Source organism: Haliotis rubra, unplaced genomic scaffold (assembly GCF_003918875.1).
Source record: "Haliotis rubra isolate DU_JTF1 unplaced genomic scaffold, ASM391887v1 Scf247, whole genome shotgun sequence".
NCBI lineage: Eukaryota > Metazoa > Mollusca > Gastropoda > Lepetellida > Haliotidae > Haliotis > Haliotis rubra.
In genome coordinates, this window is record NW_025766525.1 from 789747 (window position 1) to 814698 (window position 24952).

Here is a 24952-nt window from a genome sequence, read left to right on the forward strand (position 1 = left end):
ACACTGACACATTAACCAACAGACACACCCTGACACATTTACCAACACACACACACACTCACCAACACACACACACACACACACACAGTCATGAAGACACACACTGACACATTTACCAACACACACACTGTCACACACATTCACACACACACACACAAAGAGAGAGAGAGAGGCACATTCACCAATACATATACTGTCACATTCACCAATCCACACACTGACACATTCACCCACACACACACACACACACACACACACACACACACACACACACACACACACACATTCACCCACACACACACCAATACACACACTGACACATTTACCAACACACACACACACACACACACACACACACTGACACATTCACTAACTAACACACACACAATGACACATTCACCAACACACACACACTGACACATTCACTAACACACACACTGACACATTCACCAAACCAAACACTGACGCTTTCAAGAGCCTGACACTAACACCCTGGACTCACCCAGATAACTCCAGCACTCAACACACACTGTAGCTCACCTTTATTAGGCAGACAAGTGTATCTGTTAATTAGTGTTACCTTCCTGACACTCTCCCAGCAGACACCGGTGCTGGGAGCACCGGTATCGGTAAACACTAGATGCTGGCCTTATCAGCAAGGCCTGACATTCTGACAACAAGGGTTCCATCTAACTGCCATTAATGGGTACACTAATAGCTATTTGTTTTGACACACACATGCTGTTAAGTCAATGTGTCAAATTAACATGTCACCCTGTTGTAGATTACAGTGGTCAGCTGATATTTGGTCAGTAAACAAGCTGATAGTTCAAGATTTTGTGTGGTGTAGCACTTAATGAGAACTGGAACAGAAAAGCCAGTGAAGATTATCATAGTCAGTTTCACTGTTATAGACACACCTGGGATGTGAGACTGAGATTTTCATAATACTGATGCAAAAGGAATTTGTTTAAATCAGAAGCCAGAAGTCACAGCTCCCGGTTTTCATCACAGGCAACTGAAGGAGGAGCTGGCACAAGATGTACTGAAATACGTAATGTTGAATGAGGGATAGCTTCACATCCATTACTGCACCGGCCAAAAAGCAGCATTCATGCAGAAAGATATTTGAACCTTGCAGAGAATGTTGGAATAACGGTTTCTTCAGAAAGAATATCTCTCAAATGCGAGGATTATTGTTGCTGTTTTGACAGAACTACTGGCCTTATCACTGGCCAAACAATGCTGCAAGTCATGAGGTATATCAGTGATAGCTGAGGTCATGGATTGAAAGGCAATTCTCTTATTTACTGACAAAACATACCGGATGAGTGGGAAACTGACTTCAAAACCATCCGATACAATGGAGGTATGGAGTAGTTCCCTGAGACACAGCCTTCATATAAAATCTCAACAACATTATATTCCTGTTGTCAGAATAACTTGTATAACCTACTTCTCCTCAAGGGATGCTGCACAATGAAGACCCTTTCTATAAGCAGTAGTGTATTGATTCGGAGAAAACACAAGAAAGTTTATTGAAATGTGGAAGTTATCACAAAGGCTTGTAACGCTAAAAACTGCCATCAAGGTATGTACTGTCACTAACGGGGTCTTAGCACTATATAAAAGGAAAGGGATGTAACGAGCTCAACACACCAAGTTCGTTTCATGGCGAATTCAACAATGCTCACTGTATCTGTTCCATTTAAAGTATGCACACATTTCAAGCTAATAGATTTACCTACAAAATAAGACATAGAGCACAAAAATCGAAGGAGTACTTTGTGAGCTAGGGTCTTTGTTAGCTCGAAAAATCGTGATTTCTCGATTCCGAGCCAACATCCCTGCTCAGAATTTGTAGCGGTAACTCACCCACTTTCTTGTTTATTTCACAGCATACACAAACGACATGCACCAAAACATGTTGAACTGATGGCACCTGTCAGCGCGCTAGTCGCCATTCTTTCGGAGACACTTACACCTCACAGTCATATTGAGTTTACATACATTTATTCATTGCAAACAGAATTGTGTTGTGCCTCTTTGCCATTGCTGACCTTGACCCTAACCTGCCCCGCACTGAAAAGAGCAAGGGAGCTCATTGGCTATAAATTAAATATGTCTCATCAGATCACTGACTCTTTTCAGTGCGGGGCACCAGAATATAGAGACCCTGGAATACAGGGAGTGATGAGCTGAGACCCCTGAATACAGGGAGTGATGAGCTGGGACCCCTGAATACAGGGAGTGATGAGCTGGGACCCCTGAATGCAGGGAGTGATGGGACCCCTGAATACAGGGAGCTGGGATGAGCTACAGGGAGTGGAGCTGGGACCCCTGAATACAGGGAGTGATGAGCTGGGACCCCTGAATACAGGGAGTGATGAGCTGGGACCCCTGAATACAGGGAGTGAGGAGCTGGGACCCCTGAATACAGGGAGTGATGAGCTGGGACCCCTGAATACAGGGAGTGAGGAGCTGGGACCCCTGAATACAGGGGGTGAGGAGCTGGGACCCCAGAATACAGGGAGTGATGAGCTGGGACCCCTGAATACAGGGAGTGATGAGCTGGGACCCCAGAATACAGGGAGTGATGAGCTGGGTGAGGGAGTGAGGAGCTGGGACCCCAGAATACAGGGAGTGATGAGCTGGGACCCCTGAATACAGCTGGGGAATACAGGGAGTGATGAGCTGGGACCCCAGAATACAGGGAGTGATGAGCTGGGACCCCTGAATACAGGGAGTGATGAGCTGGGACCCCAGAATACAGGGAGTGAGGAGCAGGGACCCCAGAATACAGGGAGTAAAAAGCTGAGACCCCGGAATACAGGGAGTGATGAGCTGGGACCCCAGAATACAGGGAGTGAGGAGCTGGGACCCCTGAATACAGGGAGTGATGAGCTGGGACCCCAGAATACAGGGAGGATGAGCTGGGACCCCAGAATACAGAATACAGGGAGTGAGGAGCTGGGACCCCAGAATAGGGAGGGAGTGAGGCTGGGACCCCAGAATACAGGAGAGAGGAGCTGGGACCCCTGAATACAGGGAGTGAGGAGCTGGGACCCCTGAATACAGGGAGTGAGGAGCTGGGACCCCTGGAATACAGGGAGTGAGGGAGCTGGGACCCCAGAATACAGGGAGTAAAAAGCTGAGACCCTGGAATACAGGGAGTAAAAAGCTGAGACCCTGGAATACAGGGAGTGAGGAGCTGGGACCCCTGAATACAGGGAGTGAGGAGCTGAGACCCCTGAATACAGGGAGTAAAAAGCTGGGACCCCGGAATACAGGGAGTAAAAAGCTGAGACCCCAGAATACAGGGAGTAAAAAGCTGAGACCCTGGAATACAGGGAGTGATGAGCTGGGACCCCTGAATACAGGGAGTGATGAGCTGGGACCCCTGAATACAGGGAGTGATGAGCTGGGACCCCTGAATACAGGGAGTGATGAGCTGGGACCCCTGAATACAGGGAGTGATGAGCTGGGACCCCTGAATACAGGGAGTGATGAGCTGGGACCCCTGAATACAGGGAGTGATGAGCTGGGACCCCTGAATACAGGGAGTGATGAGCTGGGACCCCAGAATACAGGGAGTGATGAGCTGGGACCCCTGAATACAGGGAGTGATGAGCTGGGACCCCTGAATACAGGGAGTGATGAGCTGGGACCCCTGAATACAGGGAGTGATGAGCTGGGACCCCTGAATACAGGGAGTGATGAGCTGGGACCCCTGAATACAGGGAGTGATGAGCTGGGACCCCAGAATACAGGGAGTGAGGAGCAGGGACCCCTGAATACAGGGAGTGAGGAGCAGGGACCCCAGAATACAGGGAGTGATGAGCTGGGACCCCTGAATACAGGGAGTGATGAGCTGGGACCCTTGAATACAGGGAGTGATGAGCTGGGACCCCAGAATACAGGGAGTGAGGAGCAGGGACCCCTGAATACAGGGAGTGATGAGCTGAGACCCCTGAATACAGGGAGTGAGGAGCAGGGACCCCAGAATACAGGGAGTGATGAGCTGGGACCCCTGAATACAGGGAGTGATGAGCTGAGACCCCGGAATACAGGGAGTGAGGAGCTGGGACCCCAGAATACAGGGAGTAAAAAGCTGAGACCCTGGAATACAGGGAGTAAAAAGCTGAGACCCTGGAATACAGGAGTGAAAGCTGGAGACCCTGAATACAGGGAGTGATGAGCTGGGACCCCTGAATACAGGGAGTAAAAAGCTGGGACCCCAGAATACAGGGAGTAAAAAGCTGAGACCCCAGAATACAGGGAGTAAAAAGCTGAGACCCCGGAATACAGGGAGTAAAAAGCTGAGACCCCTGAATACAGGGAGTAGAAAAGAATACTGAGCTGGGACCCCTGAATACAGGGAGTGAAAAGCTGGGACCCCTGAGGGAGTACAGGGAGACCCTGGAATACAAGAGGAGCTGGGACCCCCAGGAGTAAAAAGCTGAGAATACAGGGAGTGAAAAGCTGAGACCCCAGGAATACAGGGAGTAAAAAGCTGAGACCCCGGAATACAGGGAGTAAAAAGCTGAGACCCCTGGAATACAGGGAGTAAAAAGCTGAGACCCCGGAATACAGGGAGTAAAAAGCTGAGACCCCTGAATACAGGGAGTAAAAAGCTGAGACCCCGGAATACAGGGGAGACCCCGGAAAAGCTGAGACCCCAGAATACAGGGAGTAAAAGCTGAGACCCTGGAATACAGGGAGTGAAAAGCTGGGACCCGAATACAGGGGGAGTGAGAGAATACAGGGAGCTGGGACCCCTGAATACAGGGAGTGATGAGCTGGGACCCCTGAATACAGGGAGTAAAAAGCTGAGACCCCTGAATACAGGGAGTAAAAAGCTGAGACCCCGGAATACAGGGAGTGATGAGCTGGGACCCCTGAATACAGGGAGTAAAAAGGGAGTGGAGAGCTGAGACCCCGGAATACAGGGAGTAAGAAGCTGAGACCCTCACAATAAAGAAATGACTGATCCACACAAACCATCGCTGTGTGGAGACAACTATTCACCATGTAATCATGATGTGTGGAGATGTAACTATTTGGTACATTTACCTTGTTCAAAGGAGCTATATTCTAAAGATAGACAAATGGCAATCTCGTAATTAACGTGTCTTGTCAACAATAGGCTGAGGCAGTTTCCCCACCATCCACATTTGCTGTTTCATGCTTCTTGTGAAAGTACTTATCTATTCAGTCAAGACACACAGCAATACAGATGAATATTTCACTCATTTCCTTAACCACAATACAAGTATTTGAATGTTGGCTGGATAGCTTGATCACAAGCAGAAATCAATTGCTGGGTTGTGACAGCGACACTGTAAACAAGTGTAAATTTAATGAAAGGTCTGTAAATATCTCCAGCTGGTCATTGTGACAGCGAATAAAGGCAATAAGACCTCTTATGTTACAGCAGGATAGCTGAACACACTGATGTGCCGGCAGCGCCATGGCTACAGGGGGTTTACTCAAGGAACATCTTCATTCAGACAATAGTCAAACACAGTGAACATCTTTAAACTGATAAAAACTAATGAGTTATTTTATCTGTGAAAAAAAAATACCCCCCCCCACACACCAATTGATTTCATGTACTGGAATAATGGTCATTATGACATATAAAAATATAAACTTGACAAACGTCAAAATTTCATGAATCAGTTAATTTAAATATGTGGCCGTTGATTTAAATATGTTGCCATTGTCAATTAAGATCGTTGTAGTCAGATATATCTAATCCAATTGAAAATTAACCGATACATTTAGTAGATGAAACAAACACAACTATCAAACATCAGGTGAGGGCACGCGGCCAGACAGTCTAGATGGAGCCACTGGGATCCCACAGGTAACAGCAGGTGTAAAAACATAGGTATTAACTCTTAATGGGCTGACAATGAAGGCATGGTTTGCACACAAAACAACTTTAAGCAGCTTCGGGTTGGAAGCAGAAGTGTTAATCAGCTCAGCAGGTGTTTAACAAGCATATGTCTGTGGAAATATCTTTGATGGCATTGTTTCAAGCACCTGCTCGTTAAAGGTGTGACTGGTAAAGTCCCATCACAACGCGTATTACTTGTCTGGTTGGTAGTAGCTCAGAGGCACACAATTGCTGATACATTCATGGTACATGTATATCCTTACAGGGATTAATGTCCAGTGCATTACACTTCTGAGATAGGCACACAGCCGTTTCAGACAATTTACGAAAAATTAAGACATCAAACTTACAAATACAAATAAACAAAAAAATGACATTCCTGACAAAGGACCTTTCAAGTACTTTTTCATGCAAACAAAACAACTGAAATTTTCATAAAACCAAAGACAACAGTTATCTGACGGCTTCCATCCGAATCCCAGCACATATCGTAACTACACAACTGTAACACTGATAAAGGTTTTACTTGATATCTCATCAACGATTCCACATAGCCTTCAGAAGGCCATTAAGCCCAGGTGTATGACATTAGGACAGGTAATGTCGGCCACATGTGCCGGCCTGTATGTGATGTGGGTACAGAACTCTCACAGTACTGGCACAAGTGGTTGTAGTAAGCTCAGGCGCTGGTGTCAGGCCGGGCTGTATGTGATGTGGGTACAGAACTCTCACAGTACTGGCACAAGTGGTTGTAGTAAGCTCAGGCGCTGGTGTCAGGCCGGGCTGTATGTGATGTGGGTACAGAACTTTCACAGTACTGGTACAAGTGGTTGTAGTAAGCTCAGTAAGCTCAGCGCTGGTGTCAGGCGGGCTGTATGTGATGTGGGTACAGAACTCTCACAGTACTGGTACAAGTGGTTGTAGTAAGCCTCAGGTACAAGTGGCTGGTGTCAGGCGGGCTGTATGTGATGTGGGTACAGAACTCTCACAGTACTGGCACAAGTGGTTGTAGTAAGCTCAGACACTGGTGTCAGGCCGGGCTGTATGTGATGTGGGTACAGAACTCTCACAGTACTGGCACAAGTGGTTGTAGTAAGCTCAGGCGCTGCTGTCAGGCCGGGCTGTATGTGATGTGGGTACAGAACTCTCACAGTACTGGTACAAGTGGTTGTAGTAAGCTCAGACACTGCTGTCAGGCCGGGCTGTATGTGATGTGGGTACAGAACTCTCACAGTACTGGTACAAGTGGTTGTAGTAAGCTCAGACACCTGGTGTCAGGCGGGCTGTATGTGATGTGGGTACAGAACTCTCACAGTACTGGTACAAGTGGTTGTAGTAAGCTCCAGACACTGGTGTCAGGCCGGGCTGTATGTGATGTGGGTACAGAACTCTCACAGTACTGGTACAAGTGGTTGTAGTAAGCTCAGCTGGCTGGTGTCAGGCGGGCTGTATGTGATGTGGGTACAGAACTCTCACAGTACTGGTACAAGTGGTTGTAGTAAGCTCAGGCTGGTGTCAGGCCGGGCTGTATGTGATGTGGGTACAGGACTCTCACAGTACTGGTACAAGTGGTTGTAGTAAGCTCAAGCGCTAAGCTGTCACTGGTGTCAGGCGGGCTGTATGTGATGTGGGTACAGAACTCTCACAGTACTGGCACAAGTGGTTTTAGTAAGCTCAGGCTGGTGTCAGGCCGGGCTGTATGTGATGTGGGTACAGAACTCTCACAGTACTGGCACAAGTGGTTGTAGTAAGCTCAGGCGCTGGTGTCAGGCCGGGCTGTATGTGATGTGGGTACAGAACTCTCACAGTACTGGTACAAGTGGTTGTAGTAAGCTCAGACACTGGTGTCAGGCCGGGCTGTATGTGATGTGGGTACAGAACTCTCACAGTACTGGCACAAGTGGTTGTAGTAAGCTCAGGACCTGGTGTCAGGCCGGGCTGTATGTGATGTGGGTACAGAACTCTCACAGTACTGGCACAAGTGGTTGTAGTAAGCTCAGACACTGGTGTCAGGCCGGGCTGTATGTGATGTGGGTACAGAACTCTCACAGTACTGGCACAAGTGGTTGTAGTAAGCTCAGGCGCTGGTGTCAGGCCGGGCTGTATCATACATCCAGTAGTATTCCATTACATACCAGCATTTTAATGTTTTCTATGCTTTTCAGCTGCTTCAGTTTACTCTCAATTGCGAAAAAACAAATATGGTTAATCATCTAAAAAGTATCCTAAGTATAATGTATATGTGTTAAAGTGTAGATTACAACAGCTAATAATGTATGGTTATATCAGGATATATCAAACTTCTGTTTATGAATGAAATCTTGTGAAAAGCTGTCAAAATTATCTACTACAAAAAACTTAAAACATTTCCAAACTGCAGCTACCTTTCCCCAGAACTATGCCTGTCCACCAACAACGACTGACATTTTATTTTAAGATCTTTACCTGCTTAGTTTACACAAACGAACCAAAACCTGATATCTGATATCCACATGGAAGATAACAGTGGTGAATGTACAACTGTACAAGTTAGTGTGGACATGCCCCGAAACACAAGCCTACCCATGTGATCAGCTTGGCCATACCAGGGACATTACAGAGGTTGGGGAGGATCTGAATGTAGCCAGGTGGGGGATATGGGAACTGTGTTCACGACAGGCCACTTCGGAGATCAAGTCAATTGAAGGTCCTGCCATGTGGTACGGATGATCAGGTGTAAGACATGATTAGTTGGTGATAACACTCATAGCAATAGGGAACAGAGGCCAGGGGACTGAAGGGTGGATTGTCTTATATTCCACGGGAGATAGTCACTGATATCCCACGCTGTGCACTCACTAGGAGCAAGAGTAGATTCAACATACCGAGATAAGTCGCACAGCAGTCTTTAGCTATCAATAATTCAATATAGCATTTCTAGCGGTTAATCGACACAGTGTCACACTACGTACAGGCAGGGATCTGCTGGTAGCTGGGAGATGGGAATCATTTGCTGACGGCTCTCAAGAGGGACACATCGGGAGATTTACTATTGGGGACGGCATTGAGTCTGTGAGTAAACTATGGTCCATATTAGGCTGCTAGGTTTTACAATGATAGAATCTGAAGGATGGGTGTCATACTGTGAAGAAAGTAACGTGTGTGAAATAGAACTATGTAGTAACACACATAGCTGTAATGTTACAGTAACACATGTCACATCTATACAGTCTGTCTATAAGGACGTGTGAGCAACACACATGTATCTGTAGTAAACTTCACAGTAACACATGTGTCTGTAGTAAACTACACAGTAACACATGTGTCTGTAGTAAACTACACAGTAACACATATGTATCTGTAGTAAACTACACAGTAACACATATGTATCTGTAGTAAACTACACAGTAACATACATGTATCTGTAGTAAACTTCACAGTAACACATGTGTCTGTAGTAAACTACACAGTAACACATGTGTCTGTAGTAAACTTCACAGTAACACATATGTGTCTGTAGTAAACTACACAGTAACACACATGTATCTGTAGTAAACTTCACAGTAACACACATGTGTCTGTAGTAAACTACACAGTAACACACATGTTTCTGTAGTAAACTACACAGTAACACACATGTGTCTGTAGTAAACTACACAGTAACACATGTTTCTGTAGTAAACTACACAGTAACACACACTGTAGTAAAACTACACAGTGTGTCTGTAGTAAACTACACAGTAACACACATGTGTCTGTAGTAAACTACACAGTAACACACATGTGTCTGTAGTAAACTACACAGTAACACACATGTATCTGTAGTAAACTTCACAGTAACACACGTTTCTGTAGTAAACTACACAGTAACACACATGTGTCTGTAGTAAACTACACAGTCATGTGTCTGTAAACTACACAGTAACACACATGTGTCTGTATTAAACTGTGACACACAGTAACACACATGTGTCTGTGTAGTAACACACAGTAACACACATGTGTCTGTAGTAAACTACACAGTAACACACATGTGTCTGTAGTAAAATACACAGTAACACATGTGTCTGTAGTAAACTACACAGTAACACACATGTGTCTGTAGTAAACTACACAGTAACACACATGTGTCTGTAGTAAACTACACAGTAACACACATGTTTCTGTAGTAAACTACACAGTAACACACATGTGTCTGTAGTAAACTACACAGTAACACACATGTTTCACTACAGTAACACACACATGTGTCTGTAGTAAACTACACAGTAACACACATGTGTCTGTAGTAAACTACACAGTAACACACATGTTTCTGTAGTAAACTTCACAGTAACACACATGTGTCTGTAGTAAACTACACAGTAACACACATGTGTCTGTAGTAAACTACACAGTAACACACATGTGTCTGTAGTAAACTACACAGTAACACATGTGTCTGTAGTAAACTACACAGTAACACACATGTGTCTGTACTACACAGTAAACACATGTTTCTGTAGTAAACTTCACAGTAACACACATGTGTCTGTAGTAAACTTAAGTAACACACATAATGTATGTAGTAAACTGCACATAACACATGTGTAAACTTCACAGTAAACACATGTGTTATAAAACTGTAGTAAGACATGTCTGTAATAAATCTGTATCAACAAACATTTCTGTAATAAGACTGTAGTAAGACGTGTCTGTGATAAATCTGTGTATCAACAAACATTTCTGCAATAAGACTGTAGTAAGACGTGTCTGTGATAAAACTGTGTAGTAAGACATGTAACTGTGTAGTAACACACATGTGTCTGTAATTAAACTGTAACACGTCCCAAATACGATGTGTAACATGTGTAACTCTGACGAAACACATTTGTCTGTACTACAATGGTCTCTGATGCAAGTAATTATCATTATTGTGATTATCAATATTGAACTCATTGATGTTTATTAAGTATGTCACCTACTGATTTGAACAATGAATGAGCTTTGATAGACCTTCCTTCTCCTCTGGATTGTGAGTTCTATCTAGCAGCAGTCATACTCAACCGCCTTTGAAAGTATTTCTCCCAATCAGTGTGATGCAGTGAGTTAAATGACACCAACCCATGCTGTACAAGAATGATGTTTTAAGAGAGGATAGTGAAGCATGTCACATAACAGCAAGCATGCGTCAGCTCACTCTCCACATCTCCAGCCTGTACCTGTGGCACGTGTTGGGAGTGTGCCGAAACAATGAACTGTTTGTGAATCCCGCCTCCTTTACCCCCTCAACTAACAAAAGACGAGTGCAATAAAGGGGCCAAAACAACAAAGCCCATTATAGCTGATAATAGTGCTGTGAGGCGGCACACGACCAGGTGTTGCCTGGGGCTGTACACTAGGCCCCTCTGTTGTTCCTGTAGGGAGCCAGGGACTGGAGACCCCACACTTATCAAACAACCAGGGGGCTGAGGACCTTTATCACCTTCATGTTACCGGCACACGCCAAACATCAAAGAGTAATTTAGGGCAAAGGACAGGTGGAACAGAGTCTCCTATTGGATGAGCACATAAGCCCATGAGTTGTAACGGGATGCAGATTTAATGTTACACCTTGGCAGATCAAAGGAAACCTCGGGCTCCTTACTGGACAGTGAAAGCTGGGTGATGAATTGGCCAGTGAAGCGGCACATGCGCAGGCAGGCCAGCGAGTGGTGGCTCAGATAGCCTGTGTAAACATCCCTGCTGCTCTAATTAGCCACAATCTGCTGGCACGAGCCTGCTGGTATAAAAGCTGGAGCTGGCAGCAGACGTTATTCAGTCCACGATAGACTTTAGAGAGAGAGAGAGGGTGAGTGTTTGGCTCCGATGATAGCTGTGTAGTACTACAGTGTTTACACACTGTGTGGATGTGAGCTACACAGATAACACAGTACAGACTCACTGCTTGGCTCTGTAACATGCAACTTGGCTCACCGCCTTCTGTTGTCTTCACCTATGATTGTGGTATTGTGTACATATGTTCAATTCTCATCGGGACACAACTTGGTACAACAACCAACTACCTCCGGGCTTGGACTGCCCATATCTTGTTTCGGACCAGCTACATCTGTTTTCCAACCAGCTAGGACATAGCCAACCCTGTTAGTGATGGCTGTTGGTAATTACTGCCAGGCACATCTTTCTCCCAGCTCTTCCACAGGAAGCTTGTGATTTTTGGCAAATGATTACGATCTGACAGTGCAGGGGCTTGTCGTGTTTGTGGTTAGCAGACATTCCACATTGTATCTTATTTTATTGGGGCCTGTGTGTTGTATTGAGTTCTACCTGACACGGCTCACTGTTGACAAACCATCACACAATTCATTGCATTAACTCCACAGTCTGATGGCACAGTGCACCGTTCAATGCTTCAATCAATACTGGTTTGACATACATGTGTTTGCAGCATGTTTCCTACTGGTGTTTGAAGCTGGCAAATGTTTAATTTGCTCCCATCTTGTTGCAGGACCAACCGATGTAAGTGTACCATGGGTAAACAGCAGCAAGTGAAGATGCTCCACAGTAACGTGTGTGTCCTGACAGCCATCACATTCATCTCCTGGCTCTCCCTAGTACACGGTAAGTCCCACAACATCCCTGGCAGCAGCAGCACCACCACAACTGTGCACCTTCACCATGTGGCACCAACTTCATTATCATTGTAAACTTTACACCATTGATTGTGCTTGTTATGCTGGTATTGTGCTTGTTATGCTGGTATTGTGCTTGTACAGACAATGATAACTGTCAATATTCCTACACCCAATATGTACCAGATTCACCTTACAACGTACTCAGGTTTCTAGAATGAACAGACAATAATGTCTTGTTTATGAACATCTGCCTTAATTTATCAATCCTATGTCAGAATAGGAGAAAAATGCTTTTGTTAATTGTTGACGAGTTTGAAGGGAACCCAGGTAGGAGGCCCCTGATTCCCAACACACCAGAAGTAAACGCCCTGGATCCCAGTGTTGAACACTGCTGTACAAATACGAATACAGATTATCAGTATATTAAAAATCAATAGTATGTTCAATGAATCGTGTCAATCTGTGTTGTGGCAACCTTGTCTTATCGCAAGTGTTCAATAATTTTCTTATCTGGAGTGTTTTATTATTTCAGGTGATAGGCTAGCAGCTTGTTTCAACAGTACTCAAAAGTCCATTGACATTGTGTGTGGCGCCGGTGCCATGGTGCGGATACTTAAAGCATTCTATGGATTTTCCCCCACGGACTCGTGCGAGTACAGAGAGGGGGACTGCACCCTCCCTGAGTATGAAAACTACCCGTGTGTGGGGCGGGAGTCCTGCAGCATCAACCTCCCTACAGGGACCTACGGAAGCCTCATCCAGTCGTGTGGTCGCTATAGCAACTACTTCCAGGTGGAATATGAGTGTGTTCCAGGTAGGTTATTACCCATTCCTTCCGACATTCTTAAGACCATGAACTTTCTGTGTTTGTGTGTGAAGCATTTACACCCTAGCTGTCAGGATTCCAGATCTCAGACAAGTACAGGCTTGATGCTCAAACTTATACAGATTAAATTTCAGGATAGTTTAAGTTTTCTTTTGCACACTAAGTAATAATGTATGCAACATTTTGATGGCATGAAAGCAAATTTTTCCCCCTTAAAATTGCCAAGTCAAAAAAATATGAACTGCATTTTCAAAATCATCAAACCCATAAATAACCTGATCTAAAAACCTTTGCTGTCAAAGTGTAGAAAGTTCTCGCTTCAACATGAGCTTCTGTATCAAGTTAGGAAATAAACACAAGTACCCTCCCTCCAGAGTGCAATGCCCCAGTTCTGACGCAAGTTATCAACATTGGCAGCATAACAGGTCAATACGAGGGTATATTTGGCACTAGTGCAGAACGTAAATGTTGTGACAAATTGACTGGCAGCGCTATGTAGGTTATTCCTGTACTCCACTACAGTGTAGACAGCCAACAATCGGGTGCAGGCCTCCCCCATACCCCCTCGATGCAGGTTCCCCCCCTCCCCTCCAGCATGGCCTGGAGCCAGAGGTAAACACTACCTCTCCTCCGTGGATACCTGCAGGGTTATCTCCATGTTTTCTGAGATTAGTGGATTTGGCGCCAGCTCCCAGCCCAGACCTAGCTTGTGGCTCCCAGCTGACGTTGTGCATCTAATTCCGTGTTACATCACAGGTGTTTTGGGTCTCTGACAATCTACACAGATTATTCGCTACATATTTATTTCTCATCACTACCTCCTGTCCTTGATGCTGAATGCTGAAACAGTTGATATATATCTCCAGGCAAAGCAGGGAGGCTGGCATGATGATTCAAATAAGTGATGAATTTGTCTTGATTATACTTAGATTATTGAGATTGGTTTGGTCAAAGATGATGAATTTATGCCTTTTATTTGTTACATTTCATTTTACTTTTCACATATTCCATTTCTATTTTTGACATTTTAAATATAAATCAGCAGATTAAAACATAATATTATATGATAACCTGAATATAACTTGTAATGAGAAAAGTGAAAAAAACAACTCAATTATTCACCAATTTATATAAACATAAACTTGCATAAATGATAGCCAACAGAGAAAAATCCTCTTTGCCAAGAATCTGATTTAATCGAGATCCTCACGGAACAACCTAAATGACATAGCAGAGTTTCCAAATGTTTGAGAACTGACAGATGTTTGTGTGTTTTACAATACCATCGTGCTGTGCCCCAAGCAGCCAACAGCCAAACAATAGGCTCCCATCCCAGCTCACGACTCACTCGCCAGCTGCCGGCAGACCTTCACCTTGCAACATACCTGCACTGTGACAGCTGGGTAGAGGGATGTGTCGGGGGGATGGGGGATGGGGGAACGGCGGGCGCAGGGCGAGGCAGGTGGAAATTACAAGAACCCATGTTGTACAAATCTGATTGTAATCTTTATAACCAGCCCCATTCCTTATTTATAAAGTGTGTAGCAATGGCATACAAGGGCAGTTGTAACACCTGTCTGAAGACTTGTGAGAGAGATGTGTACATGTTGTGTTGTTGAATACATTATTACCCATTCCACACACTCTCAGGGTGTGAAAATACACACAGACAGGCATTATCACACACAGGCACTATCTCAGACATCAGTTATCTCAACCAACTTCAATACAGTTTTTAGGAATCCTGAAGAATGCTGTTCTAAATCTGGTTTAAAATCACTTCCCAAAACATGCTTCGATATGATGCATTATGCATACGAATAAAGGTTATTTCACAGCATAAGTGGATGATAAGATCTTACCATTGCTCGTACAGGTATTTGTGAAATTTGATTTCTAATTTCATATTCATATTCTGTGAATATCAATTTCTGATTATTTTACATTAAAGCTGTAGATGTCACTCAACAGAAGTGATTAGTTTTTAAACATCAACATACAACAGTATTCAGTATTTTGTGCTGTATGTTTCTGTTCCTTAACTGTATAACATGACAAGTAGGGTATGTACATGAAGAATACTAATAATTATCCTGGAATAAGTAGCTTGACCATGTGGTAGTGGGCCTCACATGTGTGATCTGACCTCAGTGAGAGAAATACCCAGAAAACTACATTAAATCATTAAATAACAAAAGTAATAAAAATGGATGTACAATAAATCATTAAATTGATAATCATCTGCCGCTAAAATAAACTGTTCACCTAATAATCTTCAAATAAGGAGAAGAGTAAGCTGGGACCATCAACATGACAAGGATTCCTGTAGTCTGAATGTAACAGTACATGATGTAAGGAGCCATGTCCAGCAAACTCAAACTACAAGATACACATCAACATCAAGATAACAATCGACATTTTGGTTTCAGCCACTGTGACAAAAAGACATCTGCAGCCATCCCCAAATGACGGCCCAGCACGGGTACATCTCCACCCCGAGGTACCCCAACAACTACCACAAGGCCCAGAACTGTAAGACCTCCATTAAGGTGGCTCCAAACCAGCAGATCCGGCTCCACATCATCGACATGGATCTGGAGCCCAAGGGCAAGACAGACTGTGCCGACTGGATGTACTTCAATGACAAGTTCCACAGCATCACCTTGTGTGGTCGTCGTGCCAACGACACGTACAAGTCGTATAGCTACTTCTTGGACATTGAGCTGCAAGCTGGGTCTGACAGCAAGAGCAAGGGATTCTGGTTGTATTATGAAGGTAAGTTGGAACTCAATCAGTCAGGGGGGTTGTACTTTGGTGGGAATCAAACCTGAGAACTCACAAGCAAAAGCCTTAACCACTAGACTACAACACCATCCCATTGAAGATCTACCTCGTGAACTGGTATATTACACATTATTCAACATGGTGAAATAATGATTACACCACTGACATGAGGGTGAGTCTTGAGAGTTTAAATGTAAAGAAAACACATCATGTTCATCCATCAATTTGTCAGCATCTCACAAAGACACAACCATTGATGTAACATTCCTTTTGCCAGCCTTTCCACCGCTGCCTACTACCACCACCAAAGTTATCGGAGGGGGAAAGAAATCTACAACACAACATGGTAGCTCCACAACGTCCGGACTGCTCCCCATCCTGACGGACCGGTCCAACAACCCTCCTCCCATGACACAACAAGCAGCCACGACCACCACACCCATACCAGTGTACCGCGACTTCGTCACGCAGAGCAACACCAAACCCTCCCTTCCATTCGGTGAGTGCAACCTCCAGCTGCATCCTCGTCAACCTCCAGCTCCATCCTCGTCAGTCACAGCTGTGTCTTTTGTCAACTAACTCTTAATTATCAGTTTCAACAGGGACCTCATGTATGATATATATATATATATACACACACACACACACACACACACACACACACACACACACACACACACACACACACACACACACACACACACACACACACACACACACACACACACACACACACACACTAACACACACACACACTAACACACACTAACTGTGACCAGACATACGATATATAGATTACAAGTAACCTGGAATGTAATATATACATTACAAGTAACCTGGAATGTGATATATAGATTGATTATTATGCCTTCATGTATGATATATCAGTTATCAGCTGTCACCTTAATTGTGATGTACATGCTAAATGTGCCTCACACAATACACGCTGACCTGAGTAATGACAATTCTTGTCTGTTGCAGCAGCCATTGCTGGTGGTGTGATCGGGACCCTGAGCGTCATCCTCATCATCCTCCTCACGCTCCTCGTCATTAAATGGTGAGTGATAATGTCACGCTTACATGTTTGATTATTAAAGTTTCATCATGATTAATGATACTAAAAGATAAATGCATTGTTTTCCCACGTCTTGGTTTCAATACATTTGTCTACACCATGGGGAAAGTCGTGTTTATGTATGTGAGCCCTGATAATGGTGTATAAAGAACTAAGTCCTGAAACATCCATACAGAATGTTTACGAACCATTTCTCTCCTGTTGGCTTTACTGGAACCCATGAAACAGACACTGTACACTGCACGAAGGATTAACTGACAAGCACTGACTCGGCTGTTTAGAAGATCTGGGTATATCTGATATTTGATGGTCTCTGATTAGGGTGTTATGTAAGCTGTATTAGGCGTTATTATAATATTTGGACTTTTTCTCCTCCAGGTTCAAAGAGCGACGCTACTACCAGGACAAAGATCAGTTCCTGGATCACCGAAACCCAGCGTTCCGCAGCAGCGGTGACTTCAACGCATGCAAGGTGGAGGTTGACTACTACCACTGCTGATGCTGCTGCTATGTATACTGCCACATAGACTCAACTTGCTCTGTATTGTGGTAGGCCAAAGTGCGTTAGATCAAGCTGTCATAGATACGCTGTCGCTATGCCGTCCACACCATACAGTGTGTCAGTGTGACTGGAAACACACAATCTGACACTGTCTTCATCAACAGCTGCGGAGAAATCTCCATCATCAACATGTCATATGCAAGTTATGAATGTCACACGTCACCACAAGTGCCTGTGAACACGAGGGGAACGATTAACCCTTTCAGTGAACTCAAACCTGAGGGGTTAATGTGAGCATGATGGACACAGAAGGAAATATGTTAAACATTTCTACACATAGTGACAATATTGTGCCACAGACTGACAATGTGCAACTCATGTGAAACAGACACTGACGTACAACACTGTTGTACTCCCTATAAGGTTAACGGGCAACATGTGCAATCTTAGTGCTATACATCATCATCATCATCATCATCATCATTGCCATCATCAACATCCTGCCATGAGAAACATCATGGTCTAGTCAGAATAACAGCTCATCAGGACAAGCGGAGTTATGTCCCCTGATGAAATGATGCCATACTGTCTGTGATATAAGGATCATTCCCTATTTTTCTATACCATGTGTTGTACATATCCATTGTATTTATGAACACTGGCATGTCGGCCATATAACATTGAAGTGAAGGATTTGCTCAAACAAGGGCAATACAACGTCTTATGAGAGTGTAAATAATTAAAACATAAATTATTCTAGCTTACAATGTAGATATTAACTTCTCTCACACTCATTTCTCCATGCACTAATAAACTTGGATTGTGTCACACACAGTGTCAGCTTCCATCCCTACCCTCCGCTATCTAGCCTGCTTTCCCTTCAGTATATATACTGTTTCACAGCTGACAAACCTTTTTCCTTATTCAATAAAACATCATGAAAGTGAACATACTTACACATGCAGTCAATATTTAATGTTTAAATTTACACATGAGTACCTTCAAATATTCTATTTCAAAACTAAAAGCATTCAAAATCCTAAATGAAACATTAAGAAAAAGACATTTAGAGACAAATACGGAAAATGACCTTATAACTGAAATTTCTTCCTGGTGTATTCAGCTGTAACAAGCATATCCCGGTGAGGATGTCAGCACTTACATCCCATATCTCCAGTATCCTGCCTCCAAGACATTAACGGTGGCGGCAAACCAGGCAGGGAGTTATCTACAATTCCTAACTAAACAATGGGACTTTTTTAAAGGTTACTTTTAATTTTATTTTAAGGTAATTCAATACTGCATTCAATATAATGATATAAGCTAGTTTTTTCATTCTTTTTCTTTAGGATTCCATTAATTACAGCAAAAACAACATGGCATGAATATAAGCCTGTGAACAGCTCTAGATAATTCCCTTCTTTCACTGTCAACCAATGTGTGAACTTGTTGGATATTGAACAAATGTGTATGCTAGTTCAACCCAGTTACCATATTCAACCAATGAGAGTGCACAAGTTACCATATTCAACCAATGAGAGTGCACAAGTTACCATATTCAACCAATGAGAGTGCACAAGTTACCATATTCAACCAATGAGAGTGCACAAGTTACCATATTCAACCAATGAGAGTGCACAAGTTACCATATTCAACCAATGAGTTTACTGGTTCTGATATTCAACCAAGTTGAGTGGACAAGTTTTCCAAGTATACCAGTGTGTGTACTAGCTACCGTATTCAACCAATAAGTGTACGAGTTACAATATTCAACCAATAAGTGTACGAGTTACATTATTCAACCAGTGAGTTTACTAGTTGTCATACTATACCAGTGAGTGTACTAATATTCACGTGAAACCAATGGGTGTACTAGTTCTCATACTATACCAGTGAGTGTACTAATATTCACGTGAAACCAATGGGTGTACTAGTTCTCATACTATGCCAATGAGTGTACTAGTTTCTCATTCCAAGACATTCTCCATATTTTTTACTAGTTCACATCTCATCTGTTACATCAGGTACACACCAGGGGGCGCCCACAACCCTCCACATCGTGCATCCAAATTGTTGGTACTTTTTTCCAAACAAATGTTTCAGTACAATTCCAAATGAAGCTGTTCTTTTAATATTTAAAATAACCCAAAACACGTAACGAATCCCATTAAATTTGATCAGAACTATATTTTCTAATGAAAAAACGCTGAAATTTCTGTGAATTCACTGAGAATAAAGTTGCAAGGTTAAGTGAAGAATATGTCTGTGCGAAGACATGCGGATGTGGGCTGTGGGCCCATGGTACATTCACAAGCTGTTTACTGTCTCAGTTGTTTTTGTTTACTAATTATCATGAGTTTTTGTTTTGCTTTGACTGAATGGACTATGAATATTCATATCTTTGTACTAGGGCATAATAAAATGTTGAAATGAAATGTTCTTGTTGATTGTGCTTACAGGAACTATGTGCTATAACCCTCAAAGTAGGTTCACCTGTGTATGTGAAAGCTGTATTTGGTGCTGAACTAGAGCTGAATGTTGGCCTGTTTATAATCAAGCATGGGCCAAGCAGTCCAGTGACTGATTATAGCATCAATCTACATCTCACATGATGGCCAGTCTGACCACCAGATTGACCACCTGATCTAGTACGTCACTGTAACGACCAGCAGAGCATCCTAGGAGCCCAGTCTAACTGGGTTACAGCAGAGCATCCTGGGAGCCCAGTCTAACTTTGTTACAGCAGAGCATCTTGGGAGCCCAGTCTAACTGGGTTACAGCAGAGCATCCTGGGAGCCCAGTCTAACTGGGTTACAGCAGAGCATCCTAGGAGCCCAGTCTAACTGGGTTACAGCACAGCATCCTAGGAGCCCAGTCTAACTGGGTTACAGCAGAGCATCCTGGGAGCCCAGTCGAAATGGGTTACAGCAGAGCATCCTAGGAGCCCAGTCTAACTGGGTTACAGCAGAGCATCCTGGGAGCCCAGTCTAACTGGGTTACAGCAGAGCATCCTAGGAGCCCAGTCTAACTGGGTTACAGCAGAGCATCCTAGGAGCCCAGTCTAACTGGGTTACAGCACAGCATCCGAGGAGCCCAGTCTAACTGGGTTACATCACAGCATCCTAGGATCCCAGTCTAACTGGGTTACAGCAGAGAGCCCATCCAGCAGGAGGCCCAGTCTAACTGGGTTACACAGCAGCATCCTAGGAGCCCAGTCTAACTGGGTTACAGCAGAGCATCCTAGGAGCCAAGTCTAACTGGGTTACAGCAGAGCATCCTGTGAATAACATGAGCTGTTTTTCCATGACACAGAACCCAAACCTGTATACTAACATACACTTGGAGCCACCCATCAGTCTCAATACAATGTAGACAAGGCCTAAAGGTTTTTATACAGTATCACTATGAACAGATCTTAGATATCCAGTATCGCCATGGCGATGGAGCCAATACAGTACATCGGGACAAAAACAACAAGAACAGAACAGTTTTCAATAGTTTGCAGTGCCAATATCTACAAAATGTACAATCGGGTATGATGACACCAGTAAAGATCATCACTGAGAGGTACTTCCAGACATAATGTCTCATCTGACATTCTCAGTCCTCAAGATAGAATTCTTGCACCATTATGAACAATAACAATAATAATCACTGTCAGACAGCTGTATAGACAAGTGTGGCACACTGGGAACAAGTGTGAGAGAGTCACCCACGAAGCATGGCACCCGACTAACTGACATTCCCAACACGTCTTTCACACACACAACTGCCTTGCCTGCTGTAGTCTTGTAGGGTGTACATTAGTCAATTAATGATGGGGATAATTACACTGGGACAATGTCACATGGAACACATGTCTACAACTCAGTAGAGCAGAGCATAGAGCCCTCGGAACCTGCTGCTGTAAGTAGTCATCAACATCTGCTGTAAAGGAAGTCCTGGAAGTAAATGTCTGTGAACCCCCCCCGCAACAGACTCAACACAAGTCAACCATAGACCATGCAACTGGTAATAATGCTGGTGTATTCAATTGTTAAATATAACACTGGACAGCCGTATCATGAGGAACTGACTTACCTTGGGTTCATCACCAGCCTCCTGAAGAAGTACGTCCACGTGATATAGTCCATGGCATCCTGTTTCGATGCAATCGTCCCGGCAACAACCTCGGCATTAAGATGGTCAGGTAGTACTTCCAGTAAACTAAGAAAATATAAAGAAAGTTTTTAAAAGAAAATGAAACGAAGTTTTCTTTGTTAAAGGGGACTATGCTTGAGAAAGTTGATAGTAGATTCAAATGTTGACAGTTTCCCTCTAACCCGGAATGTAGGGACATATGTCTTTGGGAATGCCATTATATTGAATTGATTTCCAATAATTTCTATGTCTCAGATGAATTGATGTTTGGTTAATCACATGGGTTTGAGATTACAGACTAACGGCAACGCACAGTACTAACATCTTACATGCTTACTACAATAATTACATAATTGTTGAAATAGTCGAAGTAAGAAATTCCAAAGGAAAACCATAAAAATAATTAATCATTGACAAGAGTGTTTGTTGCCAAAACCAAACAGTCAGTTGGTTGTTTGTGAACCTAACAGTCAGTTGGTTGTTTGTGAACCTAACAGTCAGTTGGTTGTTTGTGAACCTAACAGTCAGTTGGTTGTTTGTGAACCTAACAGTCAGTTGGTTGTTTGTGAACCTAACAGTCAGTTGGTTGTTTGTGAACCTAACAGTCAGTTGGTTGTTTGTGAACCAAACAGTCAGTTGGTTGTTTGTGAACCTAACAGTCAGTTGGTTGTTTGTGATCAGTCAGTTGGTTATATGAACCTAATCCTAACAGTCATTGAACCAAACAGTCAGTTGGTTGTTTGTGAACCAAACAGTCAGTTGGTTGTTTGTGAACCAAACAGTAGACATCCAGCCTGAACCAAACAGTCAGTTGGTTGTTTGTGAACCTAACAGTCAGTTGGTTTGGTTGTGGTTGTGAAGTGTCAGAAGTTGGTTGGTTTCCCAGTAGAGAACACAACCTGAACCTAACACATTGTAGACATCCAGTGACTCACTACCAGTAATGAATTCCCTACCTAGGCTGTACTCATACCAGTAATGGTATGTACAAAAGATAAGACATTGGAATCACACCAGAGGGTGGGGTCAATGACAGTCAATACTTCCATACTAGAAACTCAAAACATTCATCTCACATCTTATTGAAACAATCACTATCTTAGCATGAAAAGCTCTCATCAAAGTGAGGAAAGTTCATTAAACTTACAACTTTTTAAACTTTCCAAACTTTTGATCACAAATCAATAAAGACTACCACAATATTAACACCAGAGAATGTCTTACTTGGATTCAACAGGGAATGGTTCATAGAGGAACTTCTTGTAGAAATGTTTCTTGATGTCATGAACCAAGATGACCGCCTTGCCCTGGTCATCAAACTGCGGCCGGCCGGCTCGCCCCATCATCTGAAGGACGTCTGAAACATGCGGACAGCGCAGCTAGTCACAGTCCAATGATGTCATCGCTACACAGTTTGAGTGAGGGTTTATACAGCATGCTTCCAAGCTGCATACCTGGTCACTGAATCATCCTCACTGAAAACCTGCTGCTTTTTCCCACACAGTATATCTCCCTACTAAGCAATCATAGAGTGCCAGGCAAGAGTTGTCTCCCTTTGACCATTTCAGTCGGATCTCTTTCTTTGCTAGTTCCAGGTATTTGAAACTTTTTCATGACATACTTCTCATGGGTGTCAATATGCACTGACTGTGATATATCTACAGTCTGCTGGTCAGATATCACATTTGGTGGAAATTTAACGTCAGTTATGAATTGAATAACTGAGAAAATGCTTTGAACAGTAATGCATTGTGTTCTATTGTTGGTCTGCATCAGATAATGAGTTAACTGCATCAGTTCCTTACTCGACGTCAGTGTTTCTATCTAAGAACATTTTCTTTAATCATCTTATGCATGAGACCATCCAAGATTACACAGATACCACATTTCATAAAACAATACCCCCCAAACCATACATTCTGAAACTGATCAATGTCAATCTCATTTCAAAGCAAACTACAGTATAACACAAGCATTATTCTTACATTTACCTCAGATATTCATTGTAACTAAAAAATCATCAAGAAAGTCATTAAAGCAATTGAAAGAAGCTCCATAAAATCCCTGAACATATTGACGTACAAGTCATCGGATTGGAAAATACCTCGGACAAAGGAAATGATACACAGAAGGCATCTCACCTGTGATGGGGAAATCAACATATCTGCAGGTCTTCCCATCAAAGTACTCGGTTCCCTTGACAACCACCAGATGCGCAGGGAAGTTGACTCCCCAAGCTAAGGTACTGGTTGCTATGAGGACCTGTAACAGAAGAGGGCAGAATGTCAGACATAAACAGAAAATATAACTGCGTGGCACTACCCAATGTCACTCTGTGAGATGAAATGTCTACAGGCACCCCTGTCATACACTGTCACTACACTTAAACTAGGGCTACACTGACACCTCTGTCATAAACCATAACTACACCCAAACTTGGGCTGCACTGACACCTCTGTCATAAACCATCACTACACCTAAACTTGGGCTACACTGACACCACTGTCATAAACCATCACTACACCTAAACTTGGGCTACACTGACACCCCTGTCATAAGCCATCACTACACCTAAACTTGGGCTACACGACACCCCTGTCATAAACCATCACTACACCTAAACTTGGGCTACACTGACACCACTGTCATAAACCATCACCACACTTAAACTAGGGCTACACTGACACCCCTGTCATAAACCATCACTACACCTAAACTTGGGCTACACTGACACCTCTGTCATAAACCATCACTACACCTAAACTTGGGCTACACTGACACCCCTGTCATAAACCATCACTACACCTAAACTTGGGCTACACTGACACCCCTGTCATAAACCATCACTACACTTAAATTTGGGCTACACTGACACCTCTGTCATAAACCATCACTACACTTAAACTTGGGCTACACTGACACCTCTGTCATAAACCATCACTACACCTAAACTTGGGCTACACTGACACCCCTGTCATAAACCATCACTACACTTAAACTTGGGCTACACTGACACCTCTGTCATAGACTGTCACTACACTTAAACTAGGGCTACACTGACACCCCTGTCATAAACTGTCACCACACTTAAACTTGGGCTACACTGACACCTTTGTCATGAAACAATCAC

At 43.5% G+C, this 24952-nt stretch overlaps 2 protein-coding genes across 3 annotated transcripts in view; one reads left to right on the forward strand and one right to left on the reverse strand.

Annotated features, from left to right (window-relative positions):
• Positions 1–24952, reverse strand: part of LOC124279147 (activating signal cointegrator 1 complex subunit 3-like) — a 294552-nt gene that overhangs the window by 167816 nt on the left and 101784 nt on the right. Inside the window, 3 exon segments of the mRNA XM_046714949.1 lie at positions 21763–21888; positions 23047–23179; positions 23964–24084. Of these exon segments, the coding sequence (XP_046570905.1) occupies positions 21763–21888; positions 23047–23179; positions 23964–24084 (380 nt within the window).
• LOC124279146 lies at positions 13179–18512 on the forward strand. Of its 2 annotated transcripts, none has more exons than XM_046714947.1 (5): positions 13179–13309; positions 15751–16096; positions 16383–16604; positions 17087–17162; positions 17559–18512. In XM_046714947.1, exons 2-5 carry the CDS (start codon positions 15787–15789, stop codon positions 17677–17679), a joined length of 729 nt encoding a protein of 242 aa, XP_046570903.1. In that variant the 5' UTR covers positions 13179–13309; positions 15751–15786; the 3' UTR covers positions 17680–18512. The 2 variants fall into 2 exon arrangements, with proteins under 2 accessions (XP_046570903.1, XP_046570904.1); XM_046714948.1 differs by having other exon boundaries at positions 17090–17162.

Excerpts from the sequence above, each read along its gene's own strand:
- LOC124279146 (XM_046714947.1), top strand. The coding sequence starts at position 15,787 with ATGACGGCCCAGCACGGGTACATCTCCACCCCGAGGTACCCCAACAAC. Across the intron at positions 16,097-16,382 it reads ATTCTGGTTGTATTATGAAG|CCTTTCCACCGCTGCCTACT; the intron begins GTAAGTTGGAAC and ends TCCTTTTGCCAG. Across the intron at positions 17,163-17,558 it reads ACGCTCCTCGTCATTAAATG|GTTCAAAGAGCGACGCTACT; the intron begins GTGAGTGATAAT and ends TTTCTCCTCCAG.